General features: G+C 46.9%; 2 protein-coding genes across 2 annotated transcripts in view; one reads left to right on the top strand and one right to left on the bottom strand.

Moving 5' to 3' along the window:
* Positions 1-17541, top strand: part of Fyco1 (FYVE and coiled-coil domain autophagy adaptor 1) — a 75719-nt gene that overhangs the window by 30885 nt on the left and 27293 nt on the right. Inside the window, exons 11-14 of the mRNA XM_027932065.2 lie at positions 635-802; positions 2301-2450; positions 3229-3440; positions 6053-6197. Coding sequence (XP_027787866.2) covers positions 635-802; positions 2301-2450; positions 3229-3440; positions 6053-6197 — 675 coding nt within the window. The remainder of the gene's footprint in view (positions 1-634; positions 803-2300; positions 2451-3228; positions 3441-6052; positions 6198-17541) is intronic.
* Cxcr6 (C-X-C motif chemokine receptor 6) lies at positions 11490-16593 on the bottom strand. The gene is made up of 2 exons (XM_027932066.2): positions 16411-16593; positions 11490-13699 (listed from the first exon to the last, which is right to left on the bottom strand). The coding sequence occupies exon 2, from the start codon at positions 13676-13678 to the stop codon at positions 12659-12661; it is 1020 nt and encodes a 339-aa protein (XP_027787867.2). The 5' UTR covers positions 13679-13699; positions 16411-16593; the 3' UTR covers positions 11490-12658.

Genomic DNA, 17541 nt, shown 5'->3' with positions numbered 1-17541 from the left:
TTTATAGAGGTAGCTTGGAAACCACCACCATAGGGAGTAGCCAATGGGCCAATTTGGGAAGACACCCTGGTTCAGCCAGCACCCTCTGTCGTACACTAAGAGACTCCAGAGTACTCAGAACAGAGTTCACTGGGCCTTGGACTGCTCTCAGGGGTAGTCCTGCTGAGGGCTCAGGGCCATGTCCCATGTGTAGAGTACCAAAGATACCTGAGAGCTAGGGTCTCCTCTGTAGCTACCTCCAGGAAGCTGTGCCTCTCCTTTCTGTCCTGACTCCTGTTTTTCCTGCTCCTCCCTCATCATCACCCCAAGAGCCTTGCCCCTCAGGCCCCTCTTCACCCTTAGTCCCTGTCCGAGACCCAAGGGTGTAGAGTTCAGGTCACTTGGGTTGTTCCTAGCAACTTAAGATCACCTTACCTTCCCAGAATTTCATTTTTGTATTGGAAAGGGGGATAAGAAGAGTCTTTTTCTGGAGTAATGCACAACCTTTGAGCAGACACCAAGGGCTCCCTGCTGTGCAGAGGGAAAGGCTGAAAGGGTAGCAGGATTCCTCATTAGAGGCCAGGGGGACCCCAGAGGCACCAGGAAGTAGAAAGTTGTGGCTAATCAAGAAAACTTACCACTGTCCCTCCACAAGGACCCAGAAGGAACTTGAAAAGGCCACAATAAAAATCCAAGAGTATTACAACAAACTCTGCCAGGAGGCAAAAGACCGGGAGAGAAATGACCAGAAGATGCTCGCAGACCTGGATGACCTGAACAGAACCAAGAAGTACCTCGAGGAACGGCTGATAGAGCTGCTCAGGTGAGGATCAGCCCAAACACACAGCTGGGGACTTTCTCCAGCCCTTGGTTTTCTTTAAGACATACAACTGCAAAGAACACTTCCATGTTTTTTGCACACCTCCTGTTATTAAGCACTCGTGTGCCTACCGGGTCTGCTTGGGCCCTGGCAGCCTTAGGAGGCTGGATCTCACTGTTCCCACTAGAGCCATCTGGTTTCCATATTGGTATATGATCATTCTCCCACTCTGTGTACCCAGCCACAAGAGTGACAAGAAATGATGTTTAATAATTGATAGGATTTCCCTATTCTCTTCCCCTTGCTGATGAGCTCTTTTCTCCTTCTTTACTGTCCTACTTCCCCCAGCGTCAGGGTATGCTATGCCTACATCTCCTCATTCCTTAGGGATTATAAAATAACGATAGTCAAATTGCAACTCATTTGCAAGGTGGCAAACTGCCTGCACGTTGCAGACTTAAAACTCAGCATCTGTGCCCTCCTAGCTCAGCCATTGTCATGAGGGCTGTGACAGAAAAGCCCAGTGGCATTCCTGATAGCATTCGCATAGTCCAGGATGTGGGTGCCCAGACTTCCGGGAACAGAAAGATCAGATGCTGTGAACCAGCTGGGAGAACAGGGCTAGTCCAGAGAACAAATCTTCTTGCCTTCTGACAATTACAAGTGTCCTGGAATAGGTCAGTCATTTCCAAATTAAGGCTTTTTTTACTTAAGGAAAGAGGTCTGTGGTTGATTTGGGGTTCCCGGCTGGTGATGGAGCCAATTTTTTTTAGGACCCAAGTGGCTCTATTATTATGTCAGCAATTCTGAGACCACATCAGTCCTCAGGATGCTGGCTGGGGTTCCAAATGCGAAAAAGCCAAACTTACCACTTCAGGAACTAGAAGCCCTGAAAATGACCACTAGCAGACATGAGGACATCTCTGCATACATCCCCTGGTGCATCAGGCAGACCTTTCTGAAAATCCTCACTCTTCCCATGTGACCTCCAACAGTGACCATACCATCAAAGGAAGTTAGCATCTGATCAGATTTTTAAGCTGGGGATTTTGATCTTCACCAGTGATTAGTGGTTATTTGAACAAACCATAACATGAAGGGCTTTGAGCACATTAAGATTCAGCCAGGAAGTACGTTCTTCCTGGGCTTACTGCACAGATTTACACATTTACTGTCCACGTGCACAGCATGTTTTAGTGTGAACCGCAGGGGTCATCTGCAGTGTTGTTTAGATACCCCAGTGGCAGGTGACCCATGTCAGTTCTGGCTGTTCCTTGAAGTTGGCATGCCGCCTGTTTGCTCCCACATACATGGTGTCAGTAAAGAACCTGCATGTTTGGGTTGACAGAGGAGACCTAGCATGGGAACAGAGGGCATTTATAAGGTGAGAGTGCATTTTCCTCCTAGGACTTGGGAAATTTGACATCAGTCTTCTGAAATGAAACAAGGGTAATTCTCTCATTCTCATGGATTCTTTCTTCTAATGTGATTTTTGTCCCAGGGACAAGGATGCTCTCTGGCAGAAGTCAGATGCCCTGGAATTCCAGCAGAAACTCAGTGCTGAGGAGAGGTGGCTTGGGGACACGGAGGCAAACCACTGCCACGACTGCAAGCGGGAGTTCAGCTGGATGGTGCGACGGCACCACTGCAGGTCAGCAGTGCTCTCAGGCCACCACCGAAACCCTGTTCTGCAGGCCCAGAACCACAGCCAGTGGCCCTGAACAGGGAATCTGGGACAAGTGTGGGTACCATGGCCAACTCTCTAGGAAGAGCAGGTTTCTTATTGACTTGGGGAAGCAGGTGAGGAGGGTGTATTAGTTGGGGTCCTAGCAAGACACTCAGGAAAGACTTATATACAGGTGTGGACAGGATTAAGGGGACTCCCAGGGATGTGGCCCATCAGAGACCAGCAACCCTTTGACTGCTCCCACAGGGAGCCAAGAGGAAAGTATTGCTGGAACCCAGCAAGAGCTGGTCCTGAGGCTTCTGAAGGGGAATCTGGGTAGTGCCAGAGGTGCACAGACCTCCAAGGGCCTAGAAAAGGTGGCTGAAGATGAAGGGCAGGTTGGAGCTAGGGCAGATGGAGAATGGTCAGCACAGGCCTGTGAGTATCTGGTCTCTTAGAGCCTTAGCCCCTGAGCTGTGGAATGCACTCCTGCAGCGTGGTGTCAGGAAAAGAGGGTTTAGCCACACTCTCTCCTGCCTCCTAAGACTTACGGGAGTAAACCATTCTCCCCACCGAACTTGCCAGGATGCCTTTAATGGAGTCTTGTGCAGTAGGCTTACATTCGCCCTCTACACCAAGGGCATAGCCAGGTCTAGAGAGCCATGTGGCTCCAAAGCCCAACACAGAGCCCAGTCTGGAGCTGAGCAGATTGTGAAGACCCACAGGGCCTCATCCTCACAGCTCCACCCTGTTTCATTCCCAGGATATGTGGCCGCATCTTCTGTTACTACTGCTGCAACAACTATGTCCTGATCAAGCACAGTGGCAAGAAGGAACGCTGCTGCCGAGCCTGTTTCCGGAAGTTCAGTGAAGGCCCTGGCTCTCCTGATAGCACCAGCTCAGGCACTAGCCAGGGAGAGCTCAGTCCCATGTTGTCACCAACCCAAGCTGGGTCCCAGGCCATAGGAAACCAAGGTCAGCTCTTGCCTGCAACATTCTAGGTGTCACCCCTTCCCCATTGTGGTTAATTAGCATTAGCAAGCTCAGTTCAATGTCTTCCAAACTTAGATGTCAAAGAGGCGCTAAAAATATGCCCCACCAATCAACTTTCTTGTTGATATTGGGATTAAAAAGAGAATACCCTTTTCCTGATATGATTCAGTGTGATTTAACTTGAGATCTAGGTATATATGTACCACCAGTGGAATACATTCCACACTTTGGAAAATTCTGTCCTCCAGAGCCTCAGCCCTGGTATCCATCCTCCCTCCCATAGTAACCGAAGACCATGATGTGTATCTGTGACAGCCCATATCCTTCATACTCTCTCTTAATGACCAAAAAGGATGTATTCTCCTTTGTGTCCTCCACTTAAGCAGTAAAAGGAAGTGAGGATTGGTTCCTTCTGCTTCTACATCAGCACACCCTAAGAGACCATGCCAGGCTGTCCTGTGGACACCAAAATTTGGATGTAGAGCCCAGTGAGGCAGAGCTGATATGATAAGGGCAGAAGTGGAGGTCATCTCTGCTCTGCCATCACTGCTGTTTGCATTTGAACCTGTGAACTCCTCCTTGACCTAGATGCCGGCCAACCAGATTTTAGAAATGCTGTTTTTCTTTTGTTTAAGTGGATCATCAAGGAAATTGTCAGGCCTTATTATTTATTAGGTACAGAGAACTGCTCAGGGATGGGAGTTGTAAGTACTTTGCACAACTTTAGTATCTTCTTCAAATCGTTTGCCCATTTTTTAGAATATTGAATTTTGAAAGTCCTCTACATATTCTGGATAAAATTTATTTATCAAATATGTGTTTTACAAATATTTTCTCCTAATCTATAACTTGTTTTTTTTCATTTTTCTTTGAAGAATGGAAGTATCCTTCAAAGAACAGAAATGTATAATTTTGATGATATTCAATTTATCAATATTTTTTATGGATCAATTTTTTTTTTTTCTTTTCTTTTGGTGTCATAGCTAGCTTTGCTTAATCCCAAGTATTCAAAGTCTTCTGTTTTCTCCTGGAAGCTTTATAGTTTTAGGTTATATATGTAGGCCAGTGACCTGTTTAGAGTTAATTTTTGTGTATGTTGCAAAGTATAAGTAGAGATTTACTTGTTTTGTTTTGGTTTGGTTTTGTATATAGTTGTCCAGTGGTTCCAACAACATTGGTTGAAAGTCTATTTTTTTTTACACAGAATTACTTTTGCAACTTTGTTAAAAATCAGTTGACCTTATATGTAGATCTGTATCTGGACTTTCTGTTCCATTCCATTTTTCTATGTGCCTATTCTTTCACCAGTACCGTACTGTTATGGTTGCCATAGTTTTATACGGTATCTTAAAGAGAGGAATGGGTGAGTTCTTCAATTTTATTCTTTATCAAAGTATTGGCTATTGTAGAATTACTGCTTTTCCGTATAAATTCTAGAATGAGTTTGTTAACTTTTACAAGAAAATTCTGATGAGGTTTCAATTAGGATTGCTTTGAATTTACAGATGAGTTTAGAAAGAGCTGACATCTTAATAAAATTGACTTTTCCAATCCATGAACATGATATAGCTTCCTATTTACTTAGGTTTCTGATTTCTCTCAATGAACATCATTTTGGATCCCTGTTGCCTCTTTTATCATCCTTCTTCCAGTCTCAGAGTACAGATTCAGGAATGTAGTTAGGTCTAAGGAAAAAGCCAATCTGTGGGTTCCTTTTTCCAATCCATGCTTTAAATCCTCTATTATACAAACTTGAGATAAGAGGGAAACTGTTCCTTCTAAAGCACAGCAGGGCAGCTTGCATGAACCATTATACTAAATAACTCAGGGGCTTTCCTCACCCCAGTGCACTGGAAGATGTTCCAACAATGACAGAATGACACCACACCAAAGTTCTGAGGTTGCTTATTTTGACTTCTGGTATCCCCCATCTGCTCAGTTTTTTCTTTTCTTATCTTTTTCCACCTCATATTTGCCCTAACATTTTCTATAATATATGCTAGCAAGTGCTTATGGTTGAACAACTGACCCAGTAGCTTCCCTATAGTGGCCGTCCTATTGAAAGGCCTACAAGGTCAAACACAAGGCCCCTGATTGGAAGCGTAATTCTTGCTGTAGCTCCTTGAGCTGAGGAAAAGTCTGCCACAACTCACAGTGGCTTGGGCAGGGAGGGGTGCTGTGCAGGTCATAATCCTGCTTCCAAGAGGCACAAGCACATACTGCCTGTATCTTACAAAGCAGGGAGTCAGTGGCACAGAAAGGTGTGTTCTTTCTTGTTTCTTTCCTGAGAACATTTTGATAGGTTTTTCCTTCAAAGTAATGGACTTAGAGAAGTTAGAAACTGAAATCTTTCTAAGCCCCTGATTTTATTTTAAAAGTCTCTCAGGTTGTTCATTCAGTCTCATCTGCAGCCCCTTTGCTTTTCTAGAATGTCTCATATCTGAATATAAAAGCCATCATTTGAGTGACCATTTAAGGCATGTCCCAGCAGCTTGTTCTGTATAGCTATACACCTCACTTTCCCACAGACCCTTCTCTATCCTGTGTATGATGATTTGTGTGTCTCTTCTGTCCTGCTCTCCTCTCCCATCCAGGAACAAACTCAGACTTCAGGCCACCAGATGACGCTGTGTTTGACATCATCACAGATGAGGAATTGTGCCAGATCCAGGAATCCGGCTTCTCCTTGCCTGAAACACCCACTGAAACTGACTCTTTTGATCCAAATGTGGCCGAACAGTGAGTAGACGTCACCTCCGTTCCCTGGGTGCTCATTGTGTGCCTGTCCCTTGAACTTTCTTATCAAAAGACCAGGAAAGTAAGACACTGGAAGCCGGATTGGCTGCCTTTGCTAAAGAACAGAGGGTGGAACAGGATGCACATGAAGAGTGCCAGCACTTGGGGAATGGTCAGTGTGGAACCTTGCCAGAGAGTCCTGGGAATGTCTCAGTGGTACCCTGGTCTCGGCATCTTCTCTAAGGCATCTTCCTTGGCTTGGACAACTGTATGTGTCTACTTAGGCAACATATCAGACTGAGTAGCTTAACCCACAGAAATTAACTTCCTCATAGTTCTGGAAGCTGGAAGTCCAAGATGGAAGTACTAGCAGAAATGGTACCTCCTCTCTCCTTGGCTTGAAGATGGCCACCCTCTTGCTGTCCCATCACATGGTTATCTTCTGTATACACACCCCTGGTACCTCCCTGTATCTCCTATCTACTCCTCTTATACTGGATTAGAGCCCACCCTATAGCCTCATTAACTTAATCATCTTTCCCTATCTCCAAACACAGTTAGTCTAAGCTATTGAGGGTTGAGCTTCAGCCTGAGAATTTGAAGCAGAGACACACTGTTAGGCCCATAAAAAGCAACCCAAACATATAAAAAGCAACCCGTGCTATGCTGCCCTTGGCCATGGTTCTGCAACATGCTGACCTTTACAAGCTTTGTTCCCAAGCCCTCAGGCTCCCAGTCCTACTCACCTTACCACCTACCCACCTGGCTCGCCAGCCCATGAAAGCAGAATGTGGCCCAGTACTAGTGGAACAGAATGACCCTGGGGACCACTGGGCCCTGGGGGTTAGGGAGAACATGCAGCCCACACAGTCAGGGAGACTTCAGTGAAAGTGCTCCAAGAAGGAGAGGAAAGGTGCAGAGGGGCAGAATCAGCAGCGATTAGGGACTGTCTTAGACTCAGTAATGGGGGAGCTTTTTCCTTGAGTTATAAAACAGTGAGTTCAGTTCATCTTTGGGAGACACTCTTCAGACTCAGTAACAATGCCACAAGAAAGGAATCTCAGACTTAGCTGCAGTCGTCTTAGGTAGATGTGTTTTCTCAGACATCCTTTAGATAGGCCCAACCCGGGTCCCACAGTCTGACAGCAGCAAAAATAGAGGCAAGTCTGTCAACTTGCAACCTGCAGTGCTCAAGGGAGTTTCCACTCATCTGACCTGACCTGGGCTGTGCCCTCCTGAGCACTGTGAGAGCACTGCAGCTGGCATGGTCAGGGCAGCCCTTGGAGGGACAGAAACATCAGCTGCAGGTGTACTTTGTGCTCACTCTCCCTTTGACCCTCTCATTTTTCTGGTGGAGCTATTTTCCAACAAGGTTTATGAGGAGAGCTTTGCAAGTATTCAGCTTTTATCACCTGTCAAGTCAGTACGTAGTGGGTACGGTGAGCAGAACCAGCAGCCTAGGGGCCCAGGAGGACACCTTTGGCTTGAAAGTGTCTCATTGCCTCCCATAACCTGCATGAGAAGAGATCCCCCTGCAGCTCCCTTTCTCATAACCCCTCACCTTCCCCTTTCCCAGTAGGAACAAAAGCAGAAGGTATTCCGCCTGCTGACAAATATGTATGGTTTTGTTCTTGGGAAATTAGGAACTGTTTCAGGGAAAGGAAACTGCCGGCCAGGATGCCGGAAGCCTCCAAGGCAGATCTGGGACTGTGATGGGAACCTGCAAGCCCTGCCGCCCTTCACCTGTGGGTGAAGAGCTACTCCTTGTCAGCAAAGGCTTGTGTCATGGGGACTTCTTTGTGGGTTAGCTAGAGATATACCCAAGCCTGTCCGGCAGCTTTGCCTTACATTCTTTTCCTTTCTGAGTCTTAAGACCCAGTCAGAAACACCAGGAGTCTGAGAAAGGGTGGGAGGTCTAGATCCCTGGATTTACATGAGCATCCCTGGCAGGAAACCAGGAAGAATAAGCAGATCCAAGATAAGCAGTGGTCCAGGTGGGATTGAGCACCAAGTCCAAACCCTCGGGGAGAAAAAGGCCCTTGGACATGGTGCTGTTGAATGCAATTGTGGAGCCCCTTCCCCGTCTCTGGTGTCCTTACACAGCCTCATTTAGGCCCCTTGCTTAGGAGAAGACATTCCAGTCCCATTTTTCAGTGAGGAAACTGAGGCCTTGGGAGGTTGCATGACTTGTCCTGTCCTCATAAGCATCAGAACTAGACTAGGGGCTCAGAACTTCACATCTCCATCTGCCCATCAAAATCCTGCCCTTCTCCCCTGCTGCCTGTCCCCTCCTCCACACATACACACATTGCAGGACTGAGAGGTGGCTTGCCATCTATCCTGGCAGTGATGGAACAAAGAAAGTACCACAGTCAGCTGCACAGGTAGACCTGGCAGTTGTGCCAGGAACTTGTTAAGCAACCTCCCAGAGATCCTCCATACTTGGTTCTGCCCAAATGGTAGCATACAAAAGTGTATAGCCCCTCTCCTGTGGTGCACGTGACCAGGTATCCAGCTGTTCTCTGGATTGAGGTGGCAGGCAGAGAAGGAAACCAAGCTCTTGTCAGCTGCTGAATCAGAAGAAGATGTTGGGCAAGAGCCAGCAGGGGCATCAGGCTTTGACCCCCTTGGCCTCTGTTCAGCCCCCACTGTGCACAGCCTCCCTTCTTGGCCACTAGATACACAGATTGTGGTACAAAACTTATGCTCTAGAATCAAACACATCTGAACAAGTCCCCGGCCTGCCACCTCCAGGCTTCATGGCCCATAGCAGTGCAGTCCCTGAACTCGGTCCCCTCTCCTGTGCAGAAGAGACTGGAATAGCACCTGCCCATTGGGTTCTTAGGAAGAGTAGATGAGAGTCTTTTATGCAAAGGACTGAGCCACGGCCTGTCACCTAGAGCCTTCTCTAGAGGTGAACTGTTTCCCTGAAGTTCAGCACTGATTTGCAGTGTCAGGAGCTGAGCTGTGTGTGTGTCCACTGCTGTGCAAGACCTCAGTACCTTGCACACCACAGCCCCATCATCTTCTTCAAAGGAAGTTTCTCCTCCAGATACCTGGTTGACACGGGAGCTGAAATTTGCCCACAGAGCAAATGAGCCCACAGAGCCTCTTTGCCAGTAATTGCTTCAGAACTAGTGCTCGTGGTCAGAGTGGGGGAACTGTGGTCATCAGCCAGGAGACTGGATGCCTGGTATCTCAGAGACAAAACAAGAACAGGATATGGTTATAAAGCCACCTTGTGCTTGGGTTAACCCAATATCTCTACCTTCAGACGAGTGCAGAGTTAGCAGGCACCCTGCTGTGTGAGCTGTCACAGGTATTAATCTCTCTGAGCTCATTTTCTCATCTGAAAAATAGGTATGACGGTGTCAGCCTTCCTATCAAATGGTGTTTTTCCTTCTGTGGCCACCATCTTCCCACCAGTGTGCTCACCGAGAACACCTGGGTGGCCAAGGGGCCCCTGACACGGGATCACCTTGTGTTTAGCACATCTCAGATGATGCAGGCCTCTGGCCTCTACTACATCTCTCTCTGGGGCTGGAGCCATGAATGTTACTACCCCTATAAGCTGGGAGTTTGTTGGGGTGTTGCACATTTTTTACCCTCAGACTCCAAAGACACGCCCAGGGGAGTCTGGATTCCAGTGGATCCTCATCTACCTGGCCTCCTGCCCCTAGTCCCCCTTGCATCCTAGGCCTTTGACACCATGTTCTGCTGTGGGCAGCCAAGGCAGGGAGGAGAAGAGCAGGTCTGAGGTTGAGAGCTGACTTTGCCCTCCCCTGACTCAGGCTCCTCTTCTGTGGAATGGAGGCTGTTACAAGAGCATCTTCTGGTTATTGCCAGTGATGACCCAGGTCTACTCTCAAGGGTAGCGTACAAGTACCTAGAGGGGACCAGCGAGTGTCGGAGGAGATAGAGGAATTGAAGGAAGGTTCTGCTGCTGTCCTGGGGACAATCAGACAGCATTTTTCTAAGCTGTGGAAGGACCTGTACAAATGATTTTGCAGGGAGCTTGGGAGAGGACACACTCCAGTAGGTACCCTGTCTCACTTGACTTACTCTGCAGGCAGGCACTCGGTCAGGGAAAGCCCGCGGCCCCAGCAGTCCCCCTCCATTGCCATGCTCATGTTGGCTCACGCATGGCCCTTGGACTGCACTCCATGCCTCATGGCCGCCCCAGGAGTAGGTACTCTTGTCGGCCAGTTGTGTGAATGGTGAACCAAGCCTTGGGGATGCTGCGTGACTTGGCCAGGGGTGCCCAGGAGGGAGCGTTGCCCAGCACTGGCTGAGTGCCCAAGCCCTGCTTCTCTCTTCCAAGACACTGTCAAGGAAGCTGGAGACTGTCTAGTGGCCGCTCTGTCAGAAGTGTTCCTCATTAAGATAAATGCACAAAGAGGGATGACCAAAACTCCCCCTTGAAAGCCCATTAGAGGATAAAAGTCAGCCTCGCCACCCTGCAGAGTGCAGACTTGGTTGTTTGAGGAAGCGCTTGGTCCATGTGGCCTGAGTGTAATTAGGAAGTTCTCCTCATGGATGCATGTGGCATGTTTATGAAACAGAGCATGGAATCACGTGGGCCTTTCAAGGCCTGGCCTGTGCTCAGCTGAACCACCCCTCGGGAGGCACACTGCTGATGTAGAAGGCTTCCATTCTGCTTCAATAGGTCTCATAAGAAAGAATAACTACTCCTGGCTTGGGGGTACTCTTACCCATGAATGCAAACTGTGCCAGGGGCTTTGCTTTTATTATCTCAAGTCCCCCTCATACCATCCCTGAGAGGTAGGTGCTGTTAAGATCCATGCCTCACCAAAAAGAAAGAAGTAGGTGGGCAGAAGTTAGGATTTGCTTAGGGTCTTGTCAGCTGGTGAATATCAGGGATTTAGCTCTGACCTATTGTCTGTCTGACTCCCAGACCACATGGTTGAGCTAGTCTGGCCTCCCTTACCTCCTGGGGGACTCCACTTAGCTGTTACAAATGATTCTCCGCATTTTGGCCAGTGATTTGAGGGATGCGTACACCCAACAATTACCTTTAACTTGTTTATTAGATTGTCAGGATGTAATGAACTTTTGTAAAGTCTGACATTTAAAACTCTCTCATCCTGTGGCTGTATTATAGAAGTTGAACAGAGGTACCCCTCATTTTGGGCAGGAGGCTAGAAACCACAGTGAAAGAGCAGGGTTATTACCATTGATGTGTTCATTTCCTTCATAGACATTGCCCCAGAAGCTTGCAGTTTTAACTTATTTCTTGTGTTCTGAGCCTAGAAGTAACTGGGTTTTTTAAAAATATATTTTCATACATCTTGTGTATTTTTTTATTTGTTCCTTTTAGTTATACATGATAGTAGAATGTAATTTGACATACATACATGGAGTATAACTACCCATTCTTGTGGCTGTACATGATGTGGAGTTACATTAGTTGTGATTTCATATATGAACATAGGAAAGTTATGTCCGATTCATTCTACTGTCTTTCCCATTCCCATCCCCTCTCCATTCCCAACCTCCCCACCCACCGACCCCCATCCAATCCAGTGAACTTCCGCTCCTCCCTCCCAGTAACTGTTTTTGTGTGTCCAAACACCAGCATTAAAGTTGAATGCTCCTACAGGTAAAAGTAGTTTGAAGACTAAGATTTTTATTTCTGGTCATGAAACTGATACGTCGCTGATGTGTGTGGGTGTGTGCGTGCACATTTGTATATGTGCATGCGGCAGGTCTTTGATAAATTCCCTTTTTTAAATGAGTGAAGCCACCGAAGGGTCCACTCCAAAAGTGACGCTTAGATTTGTTCTAGTCTTAAGATGTTTTGCACCTTCTTCTAGCATGTTCATGGACCAGTGGAATTTTCAGCCAACTCTAATTTGGGTCCACATACAGTCTCCAGGGCTGGTCCTCCCAGGATTAGTCAGAGAGAACCTAAGCATCATCTATGCAAAAGTCAAAACCCAAGGTGTGGCAGACATTGTCCTCATTCCTGTTCGGTGCCTGGTGATTGATGTCTGAGCCACATAGACCTCACTTGTCTTCAAGGCCACTCCCATCTCCACTCCTTGCTCAGTGGTTAGAAGAGTCTTCTGTACTTGGGAGCCAGCATATCACCTTCCACCAACAGCTTTGTTGTCTGTGCTCCCTCTTCAGCCTTCAGCGCCAGTCACAGTAATGACAAACCTGAGACCCTAAGATCCTCTCCCCTTGGCTTCAGTGTTCTTGGGGATGAAGAAGTCCTTAAAAATTGTAGCCCCCCCACACACTTTGAGCATCAGGCCTGGGTCTTAAGAAGAGAGCAGGGTATGTCCATGTCTACAGAGCATTGCATGCCAGCCACCATGTCTGATATCTTCTCTGTGAGAATGCAGATGCTATAAACAAAGCCTCCCTCATCAGTTCCAGAGGACATAGCCATGCTCCTGCCAATTCCAGAGCAGTTTCTCCAAGTCCAGCAAGGCCAACAGCTAGAACATGCTGATGGCCTCTACATTGTGAGAGGTAGAACAACTCTTGGAACTGTCCTCAGAAGACTTCCACTGACTTGAGACTCTCAGGCAAGGGAGACAGCCAATATCCTTCACAAGTTTCCGGAAGTTCTTCCGAAACTTGAGGCCAACGAAGGCATAGAGCACAGGGTTAAGGCAGGCCCGCAGGTATGCAATGGCCTCTGTCACCATGATGGCATAGTCAAAGCTGGTCATGGCATAGTACTCCCAGCTCGTACTGCGAATGAGCTTGACAAGATTGAAGGGTGTCTGGGTGAGCAGGAACACGGCCACCACGAGGAAGATGATCTTTAGAGATTTGTGCTTCCGGAAACCTCGAGCATGAAGCAGAGTCTTGATGATGACGGAGTAGCAAATGATCATGGCAAGCAGTGGCAGGAAGAACCCCAGAGACATCTGGGAGGCAAGAACCATGGTGGAAATCTCTTCATCATGGTAGCCGCAGATGACCTTGTCGAGATGTAGGACGTTGCTGTAGATGATCTGTGGCAAGGAAACCAGCAGGGAGACTACCCAGATAATCAAGCAGATGACCTTGCCACAGGTCATCCTCTTGGCCTGCTGGTTGTAGGCCTTGGTGGCCTGAACCACAGCGATGAAGCGATCCACGGTGATGCAGGTGAGGGTGAGCATGGACGTGTAGAAGTTAATCGTGTATATGCCCCGGAGGGTCTTGCACATGACCTGGCCGAAGACCCACTCATGGAAGCCTGCGTAGGCCCAGAAGGGCAGAGTGCAGACAAACACTAGGTCAGCCAGGGGCAGGTTCACCAAGAATACATCTGTCAGGCTCTTCAGCTTATGGTAGAAAATGTACACGACCAGCACCAGGGAGTTCCCCACCAGGCCAGAGATGAACACTGCTGCATACACACAGGGCAGGAAGATCTTTCTGAACTGCAGGAAGCCCTCGTGCACCTTGCTACTGTCACTGGAGGTGTTGAAGAGCATGGGATCTGAGTAATCATACTCCTCCATGGCGTCTACTCTGAGGTTCTCCTGTGAGTAAAAACCCAGGAATTATATTTGGAACTGAGAATGGCACTCCTGTCTTACCACTGCCCCCTGTAGGTACAAGTAGGCATCACCCACTAGTGTTCTGCCTGGTAACAGCAAAGTCAAGCATACTGCAGGTGACCAGTTCCTAGGGAAAGCTGTTCAGACCAGATGAGGAACATTTTGTTAACCCTAGAATTCTCAGGATCTCACCCAGCTAGTCCCCACACATATCCCATAAAACCCTGCCCTCAGTGGTTTCGAAAACAAAAACCACCATGCATTCCAGTAGGTACAGGCCCCTTTGCTCCGCACGAGGGGGCCTGTCCTCATCCACCCAGGCCTCACAGCAGCTGTCTGCCCATCCTCTGCCCCATTTGCGAAATTTCTGAAGCTCAAGTAAGAGAGGTTCTCCTGTCAGGAAACTTCTGGTGACCAGAGATGTTTGGGGATGACAAGGACTTCTGTCAGGGTGGGAAGTCCTTCCTGCTTACATCTCCTTAAAAGGGTGACAGGTGGAAAAGGAAGGCACTGGAAAAGCTCACACTGCCCAGTACCTTGGCTGAGCTGGCTTCATGACTAGAGAGTTGGGTGGCTGTCCTCACTCTCCAACCCAGATTTTCCCCATATCATCTGTCACAGTTCATGACAGCCACCATCAGAGACCTTTCCTGAAGACTTTTTAATCTTTAAGAATCTCTTTAAAGGTGGATATCTTGGGGAATGGCCATGCCTTAGTGTCTAAGATTAGTATTTTTGGTCTTCTTTCACAAATGGAAGACCCAATTGAAATGGGAGCCAGCTGGGTGGACCCTAGCAGTGAGACTTTCTTGCCTGGGGCTCCATGCCTACAGCGCACTCACTTCCGTCTGACCCTTGTTTGCCCTGTGGCCCTGCTAAGGACATGAGTGATATAACCTGTGGTTGGGCTAAAGAGTGCCAGGCCAACCTAGCCACTTTAGCCCTTTAGCCCTTGCCAGCTCATTCCAGTGACCCAGGTTCATAACCCTCCAGCTCCTCCAGAAGATGTCTTAAGAAGAACAGGTATTTGGACAGAGCCCCTTGCAGGGTTCAGCACAGTCAAAAACCCGAGAGGCCAGATGACAGCATATAAAGGTGAGGCCATCTCCCCTCTTTAATCCAGTGGAGATACTTCTTTTCCTACATACAATTGAGTCCGATTGGAAGCAGCGCACCCTGGTGCTCCTGTGGACTCCATCTTTCCTGGGGCCAGAAGTGCCTTTTCCCCCCTTCAAAGGACAGCATTGCTCAGTAAATAGTCCCCATACCTAGACTACAGAAGGTCAGATCTCTAAGGATGATAGGTGAACCAGTAGGTATCCTGCCAAAAAGCTTTCTCGAGTACTAACTTAAGTAGGTCAGATGGTGATCTGTGTGTGTTATTGCTTCATTGGGGACAAAAACTTTTTTTTTTACTCATTTAAAGTGAGAAACAGGTAGCTCTCCTTATCTTGAGGGTATGGTCTAACTCCTTATTACATAATTTATTCTTGTCTTCTTTTATCCTCTTCCGGCTTTTGCTGGATCTTTACACTGGCACTACACATTTACTCAAAGGACCTGAACAAATATCTGTGTGATAATTGGTAAACTTGAGTATAATGCTGGCAGATGGGGACTGGACAGCTCTGTGCAGATAGAATATTAAAAATCACTGCCCCTAGAGGGAAAGGCACAAGCATCCATTTCTTTATCTTCTGTAATCAAAATCCTATGTTGATTTCTGAAAATTAAAGTAACTTAGAAATAATGTAAAAAGACTGGTAATAAATAAATGATCATTACAATTCAGACATAGGATATGACCAAAATGTTTTAAAAGTACCTTCAATTGTTTGGGGGAAAAAATGCATTTACATGATCGGAACAGTGTAAACACAAAGTAAATATGAAAAAGTTATTAGTTAATATGAAAAATTTATTAGTTAAAATGAAAAAAAATATTAGCTATAACTGTTACAACAAATAGGTGGCAAAAAATTATTTTATTCTGATTCTTCACCTTTTTTATTCATAAACCCCTTTAAAATTGCAGGGAAGCTATAGATCTTTCCTCAGAAATAATATATACACACACCTGCAATTCTAGAAGTTCGTGAGCCCCTTATTTTGTGGACCCTTGATTGACAATCTATGATAGGTGATAAACTTTATAATTGTGATTTTTATTTTTTTAAATTGAAAAATAACCACATTTTATCATCAGTTTGCCTCCAGCTGGTAAAATTGTGAATGACTTAGTTCCTTTCGTCCTTTATATTTTTCTATAGTAGCCAAAGTTTCTACAGTGGCATATTGTTTTATACTGAAAAAAAAAAAACAGTAATCTGGAATAACAGCTTGTTTTATAAAATGCAAAAGAAATGAAAGGAAGACAGAGATTATTCAGTGAACAAATATGGACAGTAACGAGACTCTCTTTACCTCCCTGGTGTCTGTTTACACCAGTCCGAGCAGTCCTCTCAGCTTATGGGCACCTACTGTGTGCCCAGAACCAAGAGTCAGTAGTTTCACATTTCTCTAATTTAATCCTCAAAGCAGCAAACGGCATCAGTGGAATGAGAACCAAGCACAGATGAACCCCGTAGCCTGGCCATTTTGCTCTGTGCCCTGCTGCAGGCAGGAGTCTGAGAACCCCAACCTGCCTAAGGTTAACCCCCTTCTCACTATAAAGAAAAAGACAAATGACTCACCAGCACAAGTGCCCTGTCAGTTTGTTCTAGAGATGAGCTTGCTCACCAAGCAAGATCTGCCTCTACTCCTCCGTGATGTGGTCTGTGTTTCCGTTGCACATTTAAGCGCTCTTGGCTGGTAATTTAGAGTTCCACCCCTACCTCCATCCTACAGGTCAGAATATACATGGCCAGCCTGCACATGTAATTTGGGGGTCAAAAATAAACACGACTCTGATGCCTCACACCCTCTTCCTGTTTTGACACTCAAGCCTTCACCAGGACCTGAGGGGCAGGTACTTGTAAACTAAAGGCAAGCAGTTAAGTTTGGCTGTGTCAGTCCACGAAAGAGGGTGATATTTGTCCCTTCACATTATTTCATTCCCTAACCACACATCTCTTTGGAACAGTTTGGGTCAGGACCAATGTTAAGTCCATGCTGTGGGCTGATCTGTATGTGTACACAGAGCTCCAACCAGCAGCCCTGTAGAGTGGTATTATCCCCATTTTTAAAATTGCTGTTTGTTCTAATTAGTTATACATGACAGAAGAGTGCATTTGGATTTATTGTACACAAATGGAGCACAACTTTTCATTTCTCTGGTTGTACATGATATAGAGTCACTCCATTCATACAATCATACACGTATCTTGGGTAATGATAATAGGCAAAAACGCTATATAAAGTGAAACTGGAACCAAAATTGTAGCCCCCGGTACACACGGCTAGTAACTGGTAATTCAAAGAGCCAAACTCAGGTTTCAGTCAATGCTTAACCAGTGGCCCAGAGCTGTTAGGGTGCCACTGCCAGGATCCAGGGGTGAGGCATTACTGCTCTTGGGAGGAGAGGTTAGCTGTAAGGCTCTGGTGGGTGGCAAGGGCTGTGGAGGATGAGTTCATGGCTAAGACTTCTGGCTGGTGGCTCTGCCAGAATGTCTGGTACAGCCCTGTCTCAACCACAACACACAGGCCCCCGGGGGGCAGGCAGTGCCCACCCACCAAGCTAACCTGCATGAACTCGCTGGTTTAATGGTGCTACCCTCTACACACCTGGAGTCCCCCAGATGTTGGCATCTTGACCTCAGCACATGTCGAGTTCATTCCTGTGGTCCAGTATTACTGACCCTTTTAGGAAATCACACCTAGAAGAC

The sequence above is a fragment of the Marmota flaviventris genome, chromosome 1, assembly GCF_047511675.1.
Source record: "Marmota flaviventris isolate mMarFla1 chromosome 1, mMarFla1.hap1, whole genome shotgun sequence".
Classification (NCBI taxonomy): Eukaryota; Metazoa; Chordata; class Mammalia; order Rodentia; family Sciuridae; genus Marmota; species Marmota flaviventris.
Note: the sequence above shows the minus strand (reverse complement) of the source record. Positions and strands in the feature narration are given on the sequence as shown.

Bases quoted from the DNA above. Each gene is read 5' to 3' on its own strand.
- Cxcr6 (XM_027932066.2), bottom strand. From the start codon at position 13,678: ATGGAGGAGTATGATTACTCAGATCCCATGCTCTTCAACACCTCCAGT.